Genomic DNA, 22601 nt, shown 5'->3' on the forward strand with positions numbered 1-22601 from the left:
TCAGAGGAGCAAGAAAGCTGATGTTTCAGGTCGGGACCCTTCTTCAGGAATGGCCCCATTTCTGAAGAAGGGTCCCAACCCGAAACGTCAACTTTCCTGTTCCTCTGATGCTGCCTGGCCTGCTGTGTTCCTCCAGCTCCACACGCTATTCCTCCAGCTTCATGACTGGTTAAAGGTGGCATGTAGTAGGAGAGATGGCGGTGCTGATGAGACTTACAGAATACACAGAGGCCTAGATAGAATGGATGTGCAGCAGACATTTCCTTTTGTCGAAAAAACCTGGGGGACCTGGGGGCACAGCCTCAAAGCGAAGGGACGACCCTTTAGAACTGAGATCAGGAATTTCATTAGTCAGAGGGTGATGCACTTGTGGAATTCATTGCTGCAGAGGGTTAAGGAAGACATTGAGTGTATTTAACACAGAGATACATTGGTTCATGATTGGTGAAAGGATCAAGGGTTACGGGAAATGGGGTTAGAACATAGAACATAGAACAGTACAGCACAGTACAGGCCCTTCGGCCCACAATGTTGTGCTGAACTTTTATCCTAAACCTAAGGTCTATCTAACCTCCACCCCTATCTTATACTATCATCTATATGCCTATCTAATAGCCGCTGATATGCCCCTAAAGAGGCTGACTCCACTACCCTCTCCGGCAATGCATTCCACGCCCCTACCACTCTCTGAAGAACCTACCTCTGACGTCTCCCCTATATCTACCTCTACTCACTTTAAAACTATGACCCCTCGTAATAGCTACCTCCACCCTAGGAAAAAGTCTCTGGCCGTCCACTCTATCTATACCTCTGATCATTGAGAAACACATCAGTCATGATCACTTGGGTTGAATAGCCTTTATCTTCCAGTTTTACGGATTTGGTGTGCAGGACTTTTACTTCTTTCATGGAGTTTTATTTTGGATGTAGGAGAGAAGGCATTGATACACTGAGGTTGATTGCTAGGTGTGTGAGAGAGACAGGGAATGTGTCTTACTGAGGGAGAGACAGGGAAGGCAAATGGAATGTTAGGCTTTATCTCACAGGGAATGAAGTACAAAAATGGGAAGATTTTGCTAAGACTATATAAGGCACTAGTTAAGCCACATTTGGAATACTGTGAACAGTTCTGGACCCCTTATCCAAGGAAAGCCAAACAGAGATTGGAGGCAATACAGAGAAAGTTCATGAGCCTGATACTAAGTATGGAGGGACTGTCTCATGAGAAGAGGTTGAATAGATCTGGGCCTTTTCTCACTGGAATTTAGAAGAACGAGAGATGATTTTTCCCCTTGTGGGAGAATCCAGAACCAAAGAGCATAATCTTAGAATGAGAGGTTGCACATTTAAGATAGAGATATCAGGTATTTCTTCTCTTAGATGGTAGTGAATCTGTGGCATTCTTTACTACAGAGAGCTACTGAGGCTGGGTCATGAAGCATATTCAAGGCTGAGATAGACTGATTTTGAATCAGGAAGGGAATCAAGATTTATTTGGAAAAGGTAAAAAAGTGGAATTTGGGGTCATCAGATCAGCCACGGTCTCACAGAATAGCAGAAAAAACCTGATGGGCTGACTGGCCTAATTCTGCTCCTATGCTTTATGGCCTTCTCCTGGCCTCGCCCACTCTCTGATGTTGTGCATCTTTTGTTCTGCAGGCAGCGTGAAGAGCTGTGTATTACTTTCACGGAATCGTAACTCCTTAATGGGCATGCGAGCTGATGCCAGTAAATACCTCGGACACGTTAGTCTTTTTATTTTGTCTGGTATTCAGACCTAGAGCACAATCTCCTATCTGGCATCACTTTACCTTTTGTAGTGTCTACATCGTGCCATTTAACCTTGTAGAGTTGGGGAGAACATTGACCTTGTTTATTGCTCTGGACCCGTTCCCATTTGTGTACCCCACAGCTGCTAACTCCACTGCCATTTCCAGGCTGCCTTGGTCAAACAGGACGGTGACCTGCTATCATCGCTGGGAAACTGGGCCTCCTTCAGATCACAGAGCTGCCTGGAACCAGCAGGGGGGTGTCGCTGTATTGTGAGGCCATTCACTGCCTGAACAGCAGATAGTATCAGCAGCTGAGGTTATCCAGTGAAAAAAATACCAAAAGTTGCAGTCTCATGATGTCCACTTTCACAGCCAGATTGACGCTGCTGGATTGCAGGGAATCTTTCCGTAGGGTGCCTTTTAAGTATGTACCCCCTCACCCCAGATGATCAAATCTGTGAGGCAATGGTTTGATCATTGATTTCATTCCTATCTTTGTTGCACAACTGCCAGGGCAGCTCACCCATGAAAATCTAACATCTGGCTGTCACGTGATTATATTGTGGCTAACCATCCTGCCTATGAGACAATATCCTGCAGGTTTCTAGCCCAATGTGGGTTGGTTAGCTAAGTTGGCTGGATGGTTGATTGTGTAATGTTGAGTGATGCCAACAGTGTGGGCTCAATTCTGCTTGAGGTTACCATGAAAGCCTTTCTTTCTCAACCTCTCCCGAGGTGTATTGACCCTCAGACTAAACCACCGCCAGTCATCTCCCTCCCTCTAACAACAGTGCAGGACCACAGTAACTTCACCTTAGTCCTGCCATTGGGATATTTGATGCTACAAGATTCCAGCCTAGATTTCGCAATTTTTAGGAATATGATTTCAATCATCTTATCAACTGTTTTACTTTTACACATTAAGTATCATATAAAGTAAAATCAGAAATTGGAACCCTCTTAGAAAGCTACAAAAAATATTGAAGTAAAAATGGGATATGCTAGAAACACTGAACAGGTCAGGCAGCATCTTTTAGAGAAACAGAGTTTTTCTCATATTTTCTACCTGTTCAGACATGTTATTTGCACACTTCTGAAGCAGGTGCACTTGAATTCAGGCCTCCTAGTCCAGAGTTAGTGAAACTACCACTGCACCACATCAACCCTAAAAGAAGAGTTAAGATATTTTCTAATCAACCTGTTCAGAGAAGGTATTACACGCCTCTGGAGCAGTTGGGATTGGATCTCAGGCCTCCTGGCTCAAAGCTCGAGATATTACCACTGCACCATCAGACGTCTGCACTGGGTCTGCTTTTTTCTTTAATTTAACCTATTTTTCTAATCAACCTGTTCAGAGATGTTATTACACACCCCTGGAGCAGGTGGGACTTGAGCCCCAGCCTCCTAGCCCAGGGGTATGAACTACCACTGTACCACAAGAGAGCCTCCCTAGGTCCATATTCTTTTCAATTATCCCCCACACCACCTTTGCACCCAATAGGGCTCAGCAGTAATGTTTGTCTCTGCCCCAAATCAAACCGCGGTTGTGTCTATACAGTGACGCAGCAAAAAAGACACCATTGTACAACGACTTTATTATACATTTTCTCCCTCACCAGGGAGACACCCATGTGGCTAATGAATCTTTAACAAGCCAAGCCTGTTAAGGGCAATGCTGTCTCTAAAATGTGAGGGGGGATGGATAGGGAGAGAAGGAGGGGACTGAATCAGAATGGAATTGGAGGGGGAAATAGAGCACGCCATCCCCCACGATGCCCACCTCTCTCTAAAGGCATCAACAGAATTGATGGGACACAGCTTGCTCCCTCCTCAAGGACACCTGGCACCGCTGTAACAGGGAGAAACAGAGCTGATGGCCCAGATTTTAGCTGCTGTCACCTGGGGTTGGAACTGGGTAATGGATGGGAACTTTTACTGCTATCTTTCATCGGATGAAAGTATTGCTGGTCAGGCCTAGATACACCAGGATGTACCTGGGAAGGAGCACTTTAGCTATGAATGGAATCTGAATAAATTCTGGTTGCTGTCTTTGCAGGGGGACCTGAAAGAAGTTTATAAGATTTTGAAGCATGCAGACTGGGTGAATAGAAAGTAGCTGTTCCGTTTGGTTGAAGGATCAACAACAAGATCAATATCAATAATTTTCAAGTGAAAAGCAGGAGGTTTAGAGGGGATTTAAGGAAAAAATCTTTCACCCAGCGGGTGGAGGTGGTCTGGAATGCACTGCCTGGGAGGGTGGTTGTGGTCGGAAATCATACAGCTTCTAAAAAGTACTGGGATGAGTATTTAAAATATCATAACATTCAAGGCTATGGGCCTAGTGCTGGAAAGCAGGACTTTGTCTAGGTTTGATAAGGCAGACTTGATGGACCAATGGGCCTCTTCTGTCTTGTATGATTTTACTTGTGTTTGAGAAGGTGATAGTGAGCCACCTGTTTCAATCCCTGCAAGTCCATGTGGTATATTCCTGTTAGGAAAATAATTCCTGGATTTTGACACAGTGACAATATAGGAACAGCAGTATTATAGGTTGGGATAGTTGGAAAGGAACTTGCCAGTGGTAATGTTTCCAAGTAGCTGCAGCCTTTTAGATGGTAGATGTCAAGGGTTTGGAAGCTGGTGTCAAAGCAGGCTTTACAAACTACGATAATGTCATTTACACTCTCCAATTCTACTTCTTTCCTGCTGTGTCTCATTATTAACCTCCTGAGCAGGCATGTGATACACTCACAGGAAGGAAGCAGTGTGCTGATTTAGATTTGCAGGTGGCAGTACCATCCTGACCTGGATCTTCTGTCAAAGGGCTGAGGCTTGATTTTTGACCATTTTCTACACTTACAACAAAAGCACTAGTCAAAAAGGGTTAGGTCAGGAAGGGGGAAAGACAATTCAAGAAGGAGAAAGTCAATTATCTGCACCTTCCTTCTCTCAGGTAAGTTAGAAGTTGATAGATGGGGGAGGTCACCTTACACACTATTACACTTAAGAAGGTGAGGGGTGGGGGGTTTCATATCAGTGCATATCATTATTCAATTGCATCAACACAGCAGAATCTCATTAGTGGGATGTTGATGAGCCTTGGGACCTAAAATAGCCCAGGCTTCAAACTAATGATAAGTGGACTTGATGTTTGCCTGCTCAAAAATCCAACTTTTGTTATAAAAAAATTCTCCTTGGTTGGGTTTGACTTTCTGTTCCTTCAAAACCCACTCTCGATTAAGATCTTCCACCTTGAATCCAGTTAGACTTTCATGATCATCTTGATGTACGTATAAATAACAAAAGCATTAGTCAAAAAGGGTTAGGTTAGGAAGGGAGAATGACGATTTATGGAGGAGGAAGTCAATTATCTGCACCTTCCTTCTCTAAGGTAAGTTAGAAGTTGATAGATTTAGTTGCCCCCTGTTGCACTTAAGAAGGTGGTTTGGGGGGCCAGTGGGTTCACATTGGTGCATATCATAAATCAATTACATCAAAACAGCAGAATCTCATTAGTGGAATGTTGATGAGCCTTGGGATTTGGATAAATGTGAGGTTATTCACTTTGGAAGAAAAAATAAGAAGGCAGATTACTACCTGAATGGCTGTAAATTGGGAGAGGGGAGTGTGCAGCGGGACCTGGGTGTCCTTGTGCACCAGTCACTGAAGGTAAGCATGCAGGTGCAGCAGGTGGTAGAGAAGGCAAATGGTATGTTGGCCTTCATTGTGAGAGGTACAGGAGCAGGGATGTGTTGTTGCAGTTGTACAGGGCCTTGGTGAGGCCACACCTGGAATATTGTTTGCAGTTTTGGTCTCCTTTTCTGAGGAAGGATGCTCTTGCTCTTGAGGGAAAGCAGCAAAGGTTTACCAGGCTGATTCCAGAGATGGCGGGTCTGACATATGAGAAGAGGTTGACGAGGTTAGGATTGTTTTCGCTGGAGTTCAGACAAATGAGGGGGGATCTCATAGAAACTTCTAACAGGACTGAACAGGGTAGATGAAGGGAGGATGTTCTCGATGGTGGGTGTGTCCTGAACCAGGGGTCACAGTCTGAGGATTCAGAGTAGATCATTTAGGATGGAGATGAGAAGACATTTCTTCACCCAAAGAGTGGTGAGCCTGTGGAATTCATTACCACAGGAAGTAGTTGATGCTAAAACATTGAATGTATTCAAGAGGTGACTAGATAAAGCATTTATGGCAAATGGGATCAAAGGTTATGGGGAGAAAGCAGGATTAGACTACTGAGTTGGATGATCAGCCATGACCGTGGAAGAATGGCGGAGCAGGCTCGAAGGGCCGAATGGCCTCCTCCTGCTCATATCTTCTATGTTTCTATCAAATGTGGGTAGCATAATTTGGGAGTCAGTTGGCGACTAAAATTTGCAGTTAGATGTCCAAAGGAAAAAAGGTGTGATGTCACTTATATTTTATGTGCAAGCACTCTCTGAGCAAGCCTGTTTACCTGATTTGATTTGGAGTGCTCGTGGGTTGACGCGAAATTAAAAAAAATTGTTTCTCACCTGAATCTCCCTTTATCCATTTTCTGGACTGTGGGCTGTCAAATGCTCATTAAAAACCAGCTGGGGTTGATGGTGTTGGAACAGGTGGCATTTAAAAAGTCCAGACAATTTAAAAGTAAATTTAAGTGTGACGTAAACACCCAATTCTTGTTATTTTAAACTTGAACTTAGGCTTTCATGAGTTTGTGGCAGCTGCAGTTACTTATTTACACTTCAACCTTCCTCGACTGGTTCCAGAGTGTTTTACACCATTAATCTTATCAGTTGACATGTTTGGTAGAAAAGGGGACTAACTGAAGATAATCAGACAGATCAAGTCTGGGTCAAACCATTCGTCCGTCCATCCCAACAGAGTTAATATTTCCAATCCAGCCACCCTTCGTCAGAACTGACAGCATGTGGGAAAAACAGGCATTTCTTACCATTAACTGTTTTCGCTCCACATATGCTGCCAGATCTGCTGTGTTTCTCCAGCAGTTTCTGTTTCAGATTTCCAGCATCTGCAGTTCCTTGTTTTATTTTCATGAAGAAGGTTACCTGCTTTCTTAAACATCGAGGAAATGCTGCTATGTAACATATAATTTGTGTGTGTGCAAAACTGTTCAAACAGATGATCTGCTCATTATCACTTCTCATTTATAAGCAAAGGTGGGTTATAGGTGTCAGCCTGTGCTGCTGATGAAACAGAAAGCTTTTTCTGCATGTGATCAGGAATGACAATCTTTCTACTACTCCTTCCATGGTCCAGCCAACTCTTCTGCATCTGTACTGAAAATGACAGGTACAAAGCTGCATCTTACTACTCTGTTTCGTTTTGCACAGTAGTCAGGGAGTACACCTTAATAAGCCCCAAGAACAGCATGAGAAGGCATCCTTTTGTAATTTCAGTGCTGACAGTTGTGTGCATAGGTGGTCTGAGTTACTTACCTTAGTAATTTATTCATGGTCTCTGCCATCTAATTGTATGAAAGCATAACAATAACACCCTCTCACAATCTGAACCAGATATTTGTATCCATTGCACAGGAACCTCTTCACTCACTCCGACGATGAACCATGTAATCACTTGGGGACACTAAATTTGAAGAGATGAAGCATCTTAAGAATGTAACTATGTATAAATATACAGGGCAAACATTGTGATTAGATTCACTCGGTTTTATGAGCATAAACTTGTCTCTATGTAATCATCCAACAATTGTCAACAAACCACGTTCAGCACATCAAAGCATCATCTGGCTTGAATTAACAAAATGATTTCTTAGTATTCCCTCTTGCAGTCCAAGTTGTTGCAACCTTTACTACCCATCTCTCTTGCAATATTCTGTTTCAAATGTAGATTACTGCACCAGTCTGCGTTTTAGCATTTTCTTTTCAAATCAACCACAGCCCGATAATATATCAAAGGCCCTCCAGAACAACGGGTATATGATATTTTCATTCATCAGAATAGTTAATGGATTAAGTATTAGTTATGGTCAATGGAGAAACAACATTACCTCTGGTTGATTGGCACCTTAATTACTCATGTTCTCGGAGATCTGACAAAAAAATTGGGGTGCAAATGGGTTATGCCTTATATTCAGGTTCATAACTGATGGAGCTTATGGAGCACATACCAACTGAATTGTCCGAAACTGTGCTTCGAGCTCATTCCATTCACTTAAGCACAAAGCCAGTGTGCACGATGTTTCCAGTGAGAGCCCTCCCTATTTAAAGCAGTTGTGCCTCTTACTGCCGGAAATGGCTTTTCTGCTGGGTTGGGGGGAAGCCCATTGCTGGTTGCCAATGACTCTCAGGATCCACTCCTCTTGGTTCTACAGAACTCTAGCAAAGAAATATTTTTTCTTGGGGTGCTGCTCGCTGGGATCCACCTGTGTTCAGAAAACCTGTAGCTCTGTAGTCCCAGTGTCCACTTCATTCAAGGTGGTCCCATTTCTTGGCGGGAGGTGAAATTAGATCCATATGTGGGAGACTTTACTGTCAAATTAGTGCTTTTGATCCCCATCGTACACTTGAAAAATTTGAATATACAATGTTTTTGAAAAAAAATTCTCCAAAAGAAATCTCTTTCACCAAAGTATTCCTCTGCAAAATTGGTCAAAATATCCTTAAAAATATAAAAGCAATCAAGGAGCTAGCACTTGAGTAACATGTAGCTAGCATTCAGATAACTAGTACACACACAGCACGACTGTAGGAACAAATATTAGTTTTATTCTCAAGCAATTACAGTCAAGAAAACTGTACAGAACAAATAAAATATTTTAAGTTTACAAAGAACAGAATTCAATAATTCTGTCCTAAAACACCAAAAAAAGACAAATTATTAGAATATATAACAATTTATTGACAACTGTCAAGTGTTATCCACTTGAAGCATCATTAGATAAATATAAAGCAGTATGTAGCATGTCATTTATTTAAAAAAGAAGAAAAGGGTTCATGCTAAAATAGAGTTGTGTACATTTAGAAAAACCCCAACAGTTTCTGGCTCATGCTCCTTAGAAAAGCTCATGATTTTAATATATAAGAAAATCCTTTTCTTAAATTAAATTACTAAAATGGACTTCATGTCAAAAAAAACATTCCCAACTACTCTTGATTTTTGTGCCAGACAAAAAGGTTTACATAAGCTTTTATTACATTTGCACTGACCCAAAGACATATTGTGTTAATTTCCAATTAAATCATAGTCAGATTCGCTGTACATTGGCAACAATTTGTCTTTCATTCTTTTTATTTCATCTCTTTGAACTTTCTCCTTCACACTTCGCACTGGTCACACAAAGGATTCTGAAAATACCTCTGCAAAAAAACACCATCTATTACTGACCTGAAATCAGGCTGATTTCAGATAATAAATTATGTAGCATTTATACACTCCACAAACCGCCAGCTTCATGTTGTTAATTTAATTTGGGTATTAATGACAAAGTTTTGCAATAAAACCATGCAAACTAACATACAGTTTACATTTAAATTCAGTACTTGTGGAATACGAAATCGTTCTTCAACACATATATATAATTTACTTTTAAGTTATTCAGCCCTTGCATTTTTTATGATTAAAATAAATCTAGTGTTTTCGTCTAAAATTAACCACACCAAATACTCAACCCTTTGAAATAAACATGCCAACACAAGAACATGAAAAGTGATACAAGGTAATGGTACAGAAATAATCCTTAACTACATTAATTAGTGTCACTTAAAATGATTAAGACACAAAGATTCAACCAGCATTCCAGAAAAAAAACAATATGTTTGAGGTAAACATTATAATTTCTGAAGACTTATAAAGGCATCAGTTCTGTTAACATTAAAATTACAATGCTCTACCTGAATGTATTCAACACAATAAGATTTACTTCACTTTGGAAAAAAAAATCTACATGCAAACAAATTCCTTCATTAACTGGTGGTTTCTCAGTGTTGACATATATGATAATTTGGGTTACTGGTCACCAGCATTTCAGTAATCACATAAACTGAATGTAGGCTCCTAGTTCGATCACTGAAAGCAAAGGAAATCAACTCGGATTGATCTAAACAAATGCTCTAAATGTTGGACAGAAAAGTTTAATCTGTGACAAAAAAAAATCATAGTTTTCATGCATAAAGTGTGCGAACGTTTTCAAAATGATCTCCCAGAACATTGTACATGATGTTAGGAGCAGCCAGTAATGGAATAAGACTGGTTGAGTGATGCTGCTAATGTATGTCTAATGCGTTAAGAGAGACAACTGGAAATTGCATCCACAGCACAGAATCGTCCAACCACATTCCTCTGGCAGCGGTTCCCTTCTCCCAACTAAACGTTGAGACAGTAAAAAAGTAAGGCAGCTGTTAATGTCCATCAACAAAAGTGCAGTCTGTACATTTCCAGTTAAGTCACACTCCACTAGAACAGATGGAGCAGCCATGCACTTCAGTGGTTAGGCTGGTTCAGCAGATTTTTTCCAACGACGTGGCCACTTGCTTCAGTTTTCAGAGGATCCAGAGCCGCAAATCATCACTGGGGCCCACATCAGCCCCTGACTTAATTTCCATGTCTCATCTTTCCTGAGTCCCACACCAATTCCAAGACTCTTTCCCTGTAACTCAGCAGGTCTGGTGTCAATAATAAGGCTGATGGCACAACTGGAGAGAATTGGGGCTAATACCCTTAGTTTTCATGACTTCACTGAAGGGTCAAAACAGTTAGATTATTAAATAACTATGTTCAATCACATTCAGGCACAGCTAAAGATAGACAAGAAAAGAATGAACAGTTTACTGACTGGCAAGAGTTACTGTAAATGGTAGCTGAAAATTTTCTAGTATCAATCTTTGACAAAGAAAATTAAATTCTTACCTTGGCAAATTCTTGTCAAGTCAGAAAATGGACAAAAAGAATAGCTAAACCAATATTCAACAGCATAACCAGGATAACCAAGATGGTATTTGGACTCTGCAATTTTTGTGAAGAGGAATGTTATTAATATGAATGGTTACAAGTTGCTTTGATCTTGCAATTTAAAAACAAAAAAAATCATCCATCCATTTTCACTCCAAAGTGCTTCTTCTCAAATTAGCAGTGAATTACTAAAAATATAAAACTATTCAAGGTGCTATAATTATTCAACATAAATTTTTATGAGACCCTAATAACATATTCGAATATGCAAAGACCTGCGAATAAAATGTAGCTCTGTATTATACAAAGACAGACATTCAGAGTAAGGCTGGAAATTAACTCCCATTTGATATCATGAAAACACATTTAAAAGACTGTTCTCCGCAAACAGGAAATAATGGCAAATGAGACAAGACTTGCAAAGAGACTTTAACCGGACACGCTTTAAACCTGGTAACTTTTACGCTATGTTTTGGTTTACTTGTCATAATCCTGAGAATAGCTGCGCCTTTTTAAAAACATACGTTTCCAACACACAGGAATACTCAACGGATGTGACTTTCCATTGTTTACAGAATGGGGACGTGATATTCCTCTCGTTAGAGATGCCGAGAAGGGCAAACAGTTGGGCGTGTTTGCCCTGGAGAGATATTCACCTCCTCCTCCCTGCCACCTCATAAATTAGGCTCTGAATGAGAAAGACCATGGATGACCTTCACAACTTGCCACTAATTCAGGCCCCCAAGCAGGTAAGAAAAGGGAATGGGGAAACCAGGGTGATTTTGGTTTTCTAATGGTAAGTTGAAAGGCCCCAATAAGGTCAATGGCATGACAAAAATCCCACAGTCTCGTGTTTGCAATATGGCTACGATGCATGAGTACACATAACGTGAAACCGTTTTCAATAAAGTCCTATGCTGAAGATAAAGTCTGTACGGCATGAGAATCCTGTGGAAGATCAGCTCACAATCATTGAAAAATTGAGTGGACCTGTCTGCTTTGTGCTGTTGTGTCTGAGGTCAGCAAGTTTCCTTGTTTACCTCTATAGCACAAAGGAGTGGAAGAGGAGAATGGAATTTTGTGCAGAGGTTCTGGACTGGCGCTGACGAATGGGGTAGGGGCTTGGACAGGTGGCATGTGAGGGAGGTAGTGATGGGGACAGTCTGCCAAAGTAAGATAAATAGCGGCCTAAAGGACAGGTGTCAGAACTGTCCAAACTTATGTCCATCTCAGAGCAATGGCTTACAAGTCCTTACAGGGCTTTGAATTCATCCACAACATTTCAAGTACCCCTACAGAGATTGCCCTCAGATGATGTTCTTCAGGCACATACAAATAAGATGCAGAAGTAGGCCATTTGGCCAATCAAGCCTGGCCTGCCATTCAATAAGATCATGGCCGATCTAGCTATGTTCTGAATTGCATATTCCCAACCACCCGTGTTAGTCTTCAATTTCCTTGCCTAACAAGAATCTATCCAGCTCCACCTTAGAATTATTCTCTGACCCTGCCTGTACTGACCTCTGAAGCAGAGGTTCAAAAGTTACAGAACACACTGAGAAAAAGGTCTTCTTTTTGTCTCTGTCCCGAAAGGGTGATCCTTAGTTTTTACATACCTCTGCCAGTTTTGGGCTCAACCGCAAAAGGAAACATCCTTTCCAAGTCCACCTTCAGGATCTCATCCACTTCAATCAAGATCACCTCTTGTTTTTCTAAACTCCAGCGAAAACAAGCCCAACCTGTCCAATCTATCCACGCAAGTCAATTCGCTCATTCCATCAATCTAGCAAACCTCCTCTGAACTGCCTTCGATATATTTACATCCTTCCTTAATTCAGGAGAATAAAACTGCACACAACATTTAAGATGGGATTTCACTAATGTCTTCTATAACTGAAGCATCACAGAATTGTTACAGCACAGGACGAGGCCATTCAGTCTATTGTACATGCCCTGTTCCAATCCCTAGTGCCTATCTCAGGCCTTTTCCTGATATCCCTGCACACCATTTCCATCCAAACATCCTTATTTAGAAACAGCTTTGATAAAATCCTAGCCATTATCTTCAATTCCTCTTGTAATAAAGTCCAACATCCCAGCAGCATTCCTGATTATGTGCTGTAACTTCATACTCATCTCTGGTGACTCATGCACTACAGCACCTAGATTCTTTTGCATTCCAGAATTCTGCAGTTATTCTCTCATTAAAAGTCATACTCTGCTCTTTCATTCCTCCTGTCTGCCAAAATGAACAAATTCACATATTCCCATCTGCCAGATTTTTGTTCACTCACTTAACCTACCCAGATTGGTCTGCATCTCTGTTATGTCATCTTCACAACAAACTTTCCAACCAATTTTTGTGCCATCTGCAAATTTAGTCATTGTTCCTTTCATCTAAGTCAGTGATACAAATTGTAAAAGGTTGAAGGCCCAGTGCAGATCCCTGTGGAACCCTATTTGTCACACCCTGCCAATCTGAACTGATTTATGCGTAATCTTTGTTTTCTGTCATCCAGCCGATTGTCTCTCCATGCTAGTGTGTTGCTCCATATACCAACAGGGGTGCACAGAAGGAAGGGCTAGCTGAGATCGCATGTTCATCTAGGTCCCACAGAGTGGAGAGTACAATACTGGACTCAAACATTCAACACAGAGTGAATTCTTCCCCAGTAGAAGCGATGATCCTAACCACCTGGTAACCATCAATGCCTGCCAACTACAAGGCCAGTTCACTTTGCACTCCAAGATAGTCTCAATAAATAATGATGATACTCTCACCAATAAAGTGAAACCAATGTAAAAGTGAAATATTTACATGTGAAATTTAATTGTGAAAATCATCCTTTGTGCTCTCGAGTCTTATAATACTAGCTATAGAGTTGGGAAAGGAAAGCTATGACCATGATCCAAATCCTCACTGTTGACCAGGAGACTTTTTAATGGAACAAAAACAGAAATTGCTGCAAAAAGCTCAGCAGGTTGGCAGCATCTGTGGAGAAAAATCAGAGTTAACATTTCGGGTCCGGTGACCCTTCTTCACTGAGAAATGGTCACTTGACCCGAAACGTTAACTCTGATTTCTCTTCACAGGTGATGCCAGACCTGCTGAGCTTTTCCAGCAATCTCTGCTTTTGTTTCTGATTTACAGCATACGCAGTTCTTTCGGTTTTTATTTAGGCATGTTAATAGGCTGCTCATCGATGTAGTATTGTGAGCTTATGGCATGTTTTATCGATGAGAAGCTTCTCTAGCTAAATTGCACGTGTTTTGCATGCAAACCACAGCGACATCAAATTTTAATTATAATCGTGTTTGAAAAGGCAACGAGAGAGAAAGTAGAAGTGTTGCAACATTTGTAGTCGCGACATCAGGAATGGTAAATAGCTTACACAGTCCAGACCATATTCTCTGCATCCAGTCGAGTTAAATTCCCTCAGGATCTTAAATAAAAGCAAAATACTGCAGATGCTTGAAGTCTGAAACAAACACAGAAAATATTGGAGAAACTCAGCAGATCTGCAAGTATCTGCAGAGAGAGAAACAGAGTTAATGTTTTGAGTCCAACACAACTCTTTTCTTCAGGTGTTTCAGTGAAGAGTCATACCAGATCTGAAATGTTGACTCTGTCTCTCCACAAATGCTGCCAGACCTGTTGTGTTTCTCCTGCATTTTCTGTGCTTGCTCCCCTCAGGATTTTGTATGCTTCAGTAAAATCACTCCTCACATCAATGAGAAGAGGCACAAACCACTCAACCTTTCCTCATAAAACAACCACCTCATTCCAGGAACCAGCCGAGGGAACTTTCTCTGAACTACTTCCAAAGCTAACATATGCTCCTTATCTAAGTAGATCAAAACTGAACACAGTACTCTAGACAAGGCCTTAACAATGCTCCATACAGTTAAAGGAAGATTTACTCTACTTTTACACACCAACCCACTTCAATAAAGGTCAACATTCCATTTGCCTTCCCAATTACTTGCTTTACCTGCATGCTAATTTCTCATGATTTATGTATAAGAACCTCCAGATCCCAATGTTTCACAGAATTCCGCAGCTTATCTCTATTTAAATCATTTTCTACTTTTCTACTCTTTCTGCCAAAGTGGTCAAACTCACAATTTCCCACATTTTGCTCCGTTTACCCAATTTTCACCCATTTACTTACCCTTCTCTATTCCAATACAGACTTTCTGCATCCTCTGCACAATTTGTTTTCTGTTTTCATATTCTCAGCAAATTTGGCTTCAATACAGTTGGTCTCTTCATCCAAGTCATTAATGTAGATCAGAAATAAGTTCAGGCCCCAGCACTGATCCCTAAGGCTCCATAAAATACAGTTTGGCAACTTGAAAATGACTTGTTCACCCAGACTCTTTCTTGTTAGTTAGCCAATCATCTATCCCTCCTATTATTTCATCCCTAACATCATGAGCTCTTCTCTTGTGGTAATCCTTTATGTGGCATCATTTGGAAATCAAAATCAGTTGATTCTCCTTCATAATTACTACATGTTCCAGCAGTCACCGTTTAGCAAGAGCAATTTTTGTATTTGGTACGCTAGAGATTAATTTTCTGGAGTTTTATCTTTTTATTTTGTACATGTATCATTATTTTAAACATAATTATGTTTATAAACATGTATGTTTGTGCAGTTCTAATAGGCTGACTGGCCTTCTTCTGCATTGTAATAATTTGGTGATATGTGTATGCTATGTCATGAGGCACTCAAATACAGCAGTTAAGCTTCCTTGATAGTATAGATCTGCCATGAGCTCTATAGCAGAGGCAGCAAGCAGCCATGCTGTCAATCAATAGCCATCTATCAAAAGTAACCACTCATCCATAACCAGCAGGAAAACACACTTTCAAAACCATCTACCTGTCCCAGGCCACCTGTACTTGGTGGATCAAAATTAGCCAAATTTAGTGCCATGATGGAATCATATCAAAAAGCACTTTAGCCTGCTTTTGTTGATTTTTCTGGTTGTGGAGCTAGAAGATTTTCAAGGGGAGCCCAGGAACCAGATGGATAGATAGATGGAAGGATTGAGGATGGAGTGACTGTATGCAAAATCTTTGGGACAAGGTCACTTGTTGCCCATGCAAGTTCTTTTGGGTCAATTTGTTTGGCAATCTGGTAATACCAAAATGTGCCAGGACATATTTTATATGGCTCTTAAGGGCTATCCTTTGCTAGTTTTATATTTCCAGAAATATCACTAGAAGTATCTGCAGGTTTAGAAGGTCTCTTTTCTCAGGTGAAGCAATTGGATAGTCTCAAAGACATGAACTAAACTGGCTGCTGACGTATGACATGCTCAGTTTATGCCAACTGACAGCAACTACAGCAGGATTAATCCGATCAATCTTTCTATTTTTCCCTCAGTTGTACTTTTCAGGGTGTGACAGAAAACTGTAATAACATACATACCGACTCCACAATTTCTTCTACTTCTTCCACGTCATGTGATTGAGATTTTGATAGTTTCTTTGGTTCGGGCAATACAACAGAAAACTGTTTCTTCAATTTTGGCTCAGGTTTAATTTCCTTGACAGGTGACTTTGTAGGCATTGGCTTTGGCGGTGGTGGTAACCGTCCAAGCGCCAGGGGTGAAGGGTTAGCCTGTTCCTCTGGCTCTTCTGGTGGCAGTTTTACATCTGTGCGCACAAGGTAACTATGGTAAGCACTATGTAACTGTCCATTGCCTGCAGTTGTGACAGGGTAAACCGCTGACTTGGGCTGCTTCCACTCGTTCCCTTGCTTTGTAGTCATCTTGGTGCTGCCTTTTGACAATGATCTATTCCCTGACGCTCCCAAGACATCCTTGTTAACACTGCTGGAAGAGCCTTTATTCCAGGTGGTATTTTGAGTCTTCTTGTATATTGGTGGTGATGGAGGTGGGGTCGGGGCAGGACTGTGTTCAGGAGTATATGGTGGAGTTGTACCTTTCCTGTAGAAATGAGGACTGTTGTTATTTGCTGAAGAAGATTTCTTCTCTTGTGGAGGTGGAGGCTCTTCCTTCTTCTCATTGTATCCCATTGCCTCCTGCATCCTCTGCTTAATGTATTCTAGTCCTAGAAAAAGACAAAATTATTTGTGATGGAACAATGATTTACGGAAAAGACTGATTGATAGAGGAGAAAGATTCAAAGAAGGAAGTAAATATATCTAAACATAATTAAAGAACACAGAACAGACTTCGACTAGCTGTTAATCATTTTCAGATGTGAAAAGTATCTGTTTCAAACAATCACTGTCATAAAATGGATCAGGTCAGAAGTCACATGACACCAGGTTATAGTCCAACAGGTTTATTTGCAATCATAAGCTTTCGGAGCGCTTCTCCTTCGTCAGGTGAAGCACTTCCGCCCAGTCCAACACCGGCACCTCCACATCATAAAATGGATAGTCATCAAAAATTTGCATTCAAAAAATGTTGTCGCAAAATTTTAAAAGGTTTGGAAGAGCCGGTGGCCTTCGAGGTTATAATTTGGCGGCTGGTGCAAGTTACCTTTTACATTCGGCTTCTAACTGACATATGGATGAAGGTCACAATCTCAAGCAATGATTTGTTCGTGGGTTGCTACCGGGATTTTGCCAAAAACTAATAATAGGTGTCAACTAGCACTTAGTGATGTTGCAATGCAATCCTTTTTGAAATTGAGACAATTAGAAGTATTTTTGAAATTTAATTTTTGTAAATATGGAGTTGCAGAGAGCTCACCACTCTGCAATGGAATGACTATTTTGCTGGTAACAGTTTATCTTTCAGGACACTTAGATAAATACCCAAAAAGAAACAAAAAGTTGAATTAACTCAGCAAATAACAAGACAACAACAAAGCTTAAAAACACAACAGAGACAAGGAAGGGTGTAAGACAAAAAGAGATACCATTACTATTGAAAAGTAAGAAGAAACTTTGAGATAGTGAAAAAAATTAGTGAAGATAAAAGCAAGATAAAGTACAACATGAAGATTGGCAAGGTTAAACAAACCAAAAAAGATGTGCAAAGAAGCTTTGAAAAGATTTAATTATTAAAGAAAATGGCTCAGGCTCACTGTTGGGTAAAAAAAGGGAATGCAGATAATCAAATGCAGAATCAAAAGAGCCTGAACATTTCACAGCAAGACTATTTAATTCATTGCCTGAAATTTCTCCCTTTATTTTAGAGTATTACTGTTCAAATAAATTGGTTAATACTACAAATCATAGATTTTTATAGCATAGAAAGAGCTATTCAGCCTATCGTATGTATCCACAAAAAGAACTATCCAATTTACTCCCACATCCTAGATTTATCCCCATAATCCTGCAGGAACATTTCCAATTGCATTTCAAAAATTGCAGTGGAATTTGACTCCACTTTTCTTTCTCATCATGCTTTCTGGATCTTAATCTGCAGCAAAGACATTTCTCATTTCTTTTCTAGTCCTTTGCTAATTATTTTGAATCTCTGACCTCTGCTTATTTACCCATTTGTCAGAGGAAGTGGTATCTCCCAACACAATTAAAATTCTAACTATTTTGAATGTCTCGATTAATTCTCCCCTTAAATCTTCTCCAATCTAAGGAGAATAATCTTGGCTTGCCCAGTCTCTTCGCTTAACTGAACTCCCTCATCAATGATACCATCCGAATGAATACCCTGTATATACTCCCTATATTCTTGACACCCTTCCAATTATCCAGAATACCACACAATACTCCAGCTGAGATCTAATGCAAGACTTAAAGGCTTACTTAACTTCCATGTGTGTACAATGAATTACCCTATTTACAAAGCCAAATATCTTAAACATTTTTGTAACTGTGTTATCAACTTGTCCAGTCACCCTCAATGATTTATGAATACACATCCCAGGTCCCCTGGCCTTGCACCTTCTTAAACTAACACCATCGAGCCTATATTACTTCCCCACTCAACTGCATGGCAAGCATCTGTCCATTTTACCAGGATCGTCCTGGAATCTGCAAGTATAATGCGCACCATTTAATATGTTACTGCGTTTTGTACTCCCTAGTCTAACTCCAGGTTATCTATTTCTTAGAAAATGCTCAGGTTGCCAGTACAGGAAGAGCCCAAATGTTCTTCAATCGGAAGAACATTCACTACCATCCCCTTCATCCTACTGGAGCCAACCTTAGCCAAAGTGACTGCTCTCTCTTTAAATATGATCTGTTTCTATTTGATGAGTTAATGTGCCATGAGGATCTTCATCAGATGCCTTCTGAAAACCCATACATCTCTCTGGCTGGATTTCACACCCCCTCCCAACCAATGAGTTTGAAGAGAGGAGGTGGGAACTAAACTCCAACATGCAGCCTTCTTGCCCCAACCTGCCTGATACTTTATGAAGGGGGTTATCGTAGAATTCATACGGTGCAGAAACAGGCCATTCAGCCCATTGAGTCTCACTGATCGTTTGAAGAGCATTCTGTCCAGACCGAGCCCCCTCACCCTTACCCTATAACCCTGCATTTCCCATGGCCAATTCACCTAGTCTGCACATCCCTGGACACCACGGGGCAATTCAGCATGGCCAATCCAGCTAACCTGAACATCTTTGGGCTGTGGGAGGAAACTCACACAGACACAGGGAGAACGTGCAAACTCCACTCAAACAATCACCCAAGGCTGGAATCAAACCCAGGTCCCTGGAGCTGTGAGGCAACAGTGCTAACCACTGAGCCACTGTGACACCCATAAAGGGTTCAGAGTGGTGTCAGGTTCGGCTGACCTTGGGTCTACTGAAGTTCATAAGTGGCCAATTAATGGTAGACCCCTCAAGTCACCATCCTCCCTTCCAAACCAGCCTCAGCCTCTTGAACCCAGCCACTCAGCCCTTTCACTCAGGTTAGGTGTGCAGGCATGAGCAAGATCCTAGACTCTGGATTGACTTGGGCTGTTTGGCATGGTGGGACTGCCAGTACTTCAAGACATGGCCACCTCTCAGGGTAACGTTGCTGAGACTAGATTCTGCTGGCCACAAAGGAGGACTTTGTACTGAGACCTTAAATAAAGGTTGCCATGCCCCTCCTCATGTTAACTCACTGTGAGCCAACTGTTGGGATTGTGGATAGGTAGTTCCTGACCTTTCAGCTGGAACACCATAAAATCCAGCACTCTGCTACTTCAGACTTGGTAGAATTGCCTTCAACAAATCCACGTAGGCTGTCCTTTATTATCCCATGCTTCTCTAAATTAAAATTAATTTTATCATTGACAATGGTGACTAAAGGTTCTCTCCACTTAAGCTGACTGGCCTGTAGGTACCAGGTTAATCCAGTTTTTTGAACAGGAGCACAATGTTTGCACCCCTCACTTGTTTATCGCCATCCCAATATCCAAAGTGATTGAAAAATTGCAGTCAGAGTTTATAATATCTCTGTCTTGGATTCCCTCAGAAACCAAGGATGTGTCTAATCTGGACTGGATGACTTGTGTCAATCTTCTTTCGATCTATTTCCGTTCTTTCTGATATCTTTATTCCCTATTCCAATACTCTGACAATACAAGACAGATGCAACATGTGCATTCAGTACCTGCCTCCATTTTGAGAGGATTTTGTTTTCTTGTCCCTAATCATTTATATTATTTCTTTAATTAACCTTTTTATTGAACTATAAAAGACTGTTTGGGCCCCTTTTATGCTATTTGATGATGCTTTCTCGTACTCCGTCTTTGCCTTGCTTTTTAATCAACTTTCAATTTCCCTCTGCAATTCTCTGTATTCCGTCTATTCGACATTTTCACACCTCGGTCACGAGGAAGTTCCAACACAGAGAGCTGCCACAATCCAACGGGACTCCGGGTCAATAGAAAGTACTGGGTGGGGATTGCTTGTGGTGACTACAGGAGAGAAGATCCTGGATGTCTGACAAGTCAGGAGAAGGGCTGGGGGATTGCTCCAGTCAGGAAAATGTTGGAGGCACCTTGGGCAGCCTTAATCCAGTTTGGTATTTTATCTAAAGATGAATACCAAAAGCATCTGAGCTACTTAAAAGCTTGAAATCTACATAAAACTGCCGCAGCCTTTATTATCTAAATAAATTAAGTTTGGAGATGGGCTAGATTCATAGTTGATGCACAAAGGAAATGTATGCAGTGGCTGTCCAGGTAACATCTGGCGACTGGACATCTATTGAATGTTTCACATGGACAACATCTGGATCATTTACACAATGCTTTGTCAGCACATTGAAAAACAGGTACAGAGATGTACTCCAATACTGATTTTAGCTGATTGCTTAATCAATGATTACGAGGCTAGTGATCTGTCTTTCTTTCACGCTAACTACGTTGTGAATTACAGCAGCTGTAAATCCTCTCTGAACCTTAAAAGCCAAAATAAAACTCAAGCAGCATTATGCCATCTAAAGCAGCAGAGATAAACGCACACTCTTTGGAATGCTTTAGAGTATCGCTGTTAAAAATACCATCTTATCAAGAAAATTAAATATTCTTTTTCAAACTCCTGTGGACATAGTGAACATGAACTTACATTGATGTATCTTCGCTACTAATAAAGCTTAGCAGTGTCCACTGAGGGTTACTGCAGTTTCAGAATGTTGTTCGTGTGTTGAACATTGACAACGTTTAGCAGAAGATACCAAGTGACACTGCAGCTGCCAACTTAATTTCCTACTAGTGGCAGGTTCAGACGATGATGGAAAATATGAAAAAAATGGCCGTGAATATTATTTAGCAGAGCCCAAAAATAGTTAACTAGGGCGAACCCTGCTGGATTTTAGTTATTCCTGGAGGTAGCATTACATGATTTAGGTCTTACATGATTTGGAGTGCTAAGTTGCCCTCCCTGAAGGTGGTGAGAAGGGGAAATAATCAGGAGAGTTGGTCTTGGAGACAAACTTGGTCCCTCAACAATTGGTGCTGAGTGAGAAGGTCCTCTGGGAACTCACAACTTGCAAGGTCCTTAAGTGGTTAATTAATGGCTTGTATCGTACAAAGCAGAATACTTAAACCTAGCATGGCAAATCGGCTTATGAATGTATGAAATAGGAGGAGTAGGCTATTCAGCCCCTTCTACCTGCTCTGTGTTTCAATAATATCATGGTTGACCTCACTGTGAACTCAACTCCACATTTCCATCTACCCCGATCATCTTTGGGGAAATCCAGGGACTGAGTATCAAGGCTGCTACATTCCAAGTAAAGAATGGATTATCTCTAGAGTATTATTTACTCCAAACTTGTAAACCAAATGTTTCTTCTTTGTCCAATATACGTCTTAATATTTCTGAATATCACTTGAATCAAAAGTGCAAGGAACCTCTTGGTTAAGATTTATGATTATCATGTAGATTGTAACCATTGTAATGGACCAGATCAAGCCTCCTGAAAATACATTAAGAAGATAGCTTAGATGCTAACTTTTTCCTTATTTTAAAGGTAAGTGCCAGGTATTACAATTCCATTGTTCAAATTATCAGCCTTGAAGTAAAACACACTTTATTCATCCACTATTGTTAAATTTTAACAAAAGAAAGAAGAAATTGGAATAACTTAACTCTACTGGAAAACTTAACTGCTAAATAGTAATGGTTCCAATATAGTAACATCCCATAAACACATCATGGCAAAGGCAAATTCAGTAAAACAGATTGTTTCATGTGCAATTCTCCAGTCTGGGAGGAAAAACATCAAGAGAAGATTCTGTGTGAGAGATAGAGTAGCAGCGAGAAATGTACTGCAGCTTCCATACTCAGCTTCAAGACCCCAGCAGCAATTGCTACTGCAAAATGAAAACTAAAAATCCTGGTTCTGTGGGAGCTTGACCCCACCCATTCAGGCTGCTTCTATCGCCCCAACTTTAAAAAAAAAACCAAGGCCTCACAAACTGTTGACTCTAGTGGCTCTGAGTAGAGCGATTATCACC

The 22601-nt window shown here is 40.8% G+C and overlaps 2 protein-coding genes across 6 annotated transcripts in view; one reads left to right on the forward strand and one right to left on the reverse strand.

The window, feature by feature from the left end:
• LOC125482891 (junctophilin-1-like) overlaps window positions 1–22601 on the forward strand; it is a 217882-nt gene that overhangs the window by 87307 nt on the left and 107974 nt on the right. The window lies entirely within an intron of this gene.
• Window positions 8646–22601, reverse strand: part of jph1b (junctophilin 1b) — a 75033-nt gene continuing 61077 nt past the window's right edge. For 4 of the 5 annotated variants that reach the window (XR_007261881.1, XR_007261878.1, XR_007261879.1 and 1 more), the window contains 3 exons: window positions 16133–16776; window positions 10653–10748; window positions 8647–10481 (listed from right to left, as the gene is read on the reverse strand). Coding sequence is in view for 1 of the 5 variants with exons in the window: in XM_048595479.1 (XP_048451436.1) it covers window positions 10668–10748; window positions 16133–16753 (702 nt within the window). In the remaining 4 variants the exon portion in view is untranslated. Of the gene's footprint in view, window positions 10482–10652; window positions 10749–16132; window positions 16777–22601 lie in introns of all 5 variants that reach the window. The other variant, XR_007261880.1, reaches the window with a different exon arrangement.

This window comes from Rhincodon typus, chromosome 4, assembly GCF_021869965.1.
Source record: "Rhincodon typus isolate 14 chromosome 4, sRhiTyp1.1, whole genome shotgun sequence".
NCBI lineage: Eukaryota > Metazoa > Chordata > Chondrichthyes > Orectolobiformes > Rhincodontidae > Rhincodon > Rhincodon typus.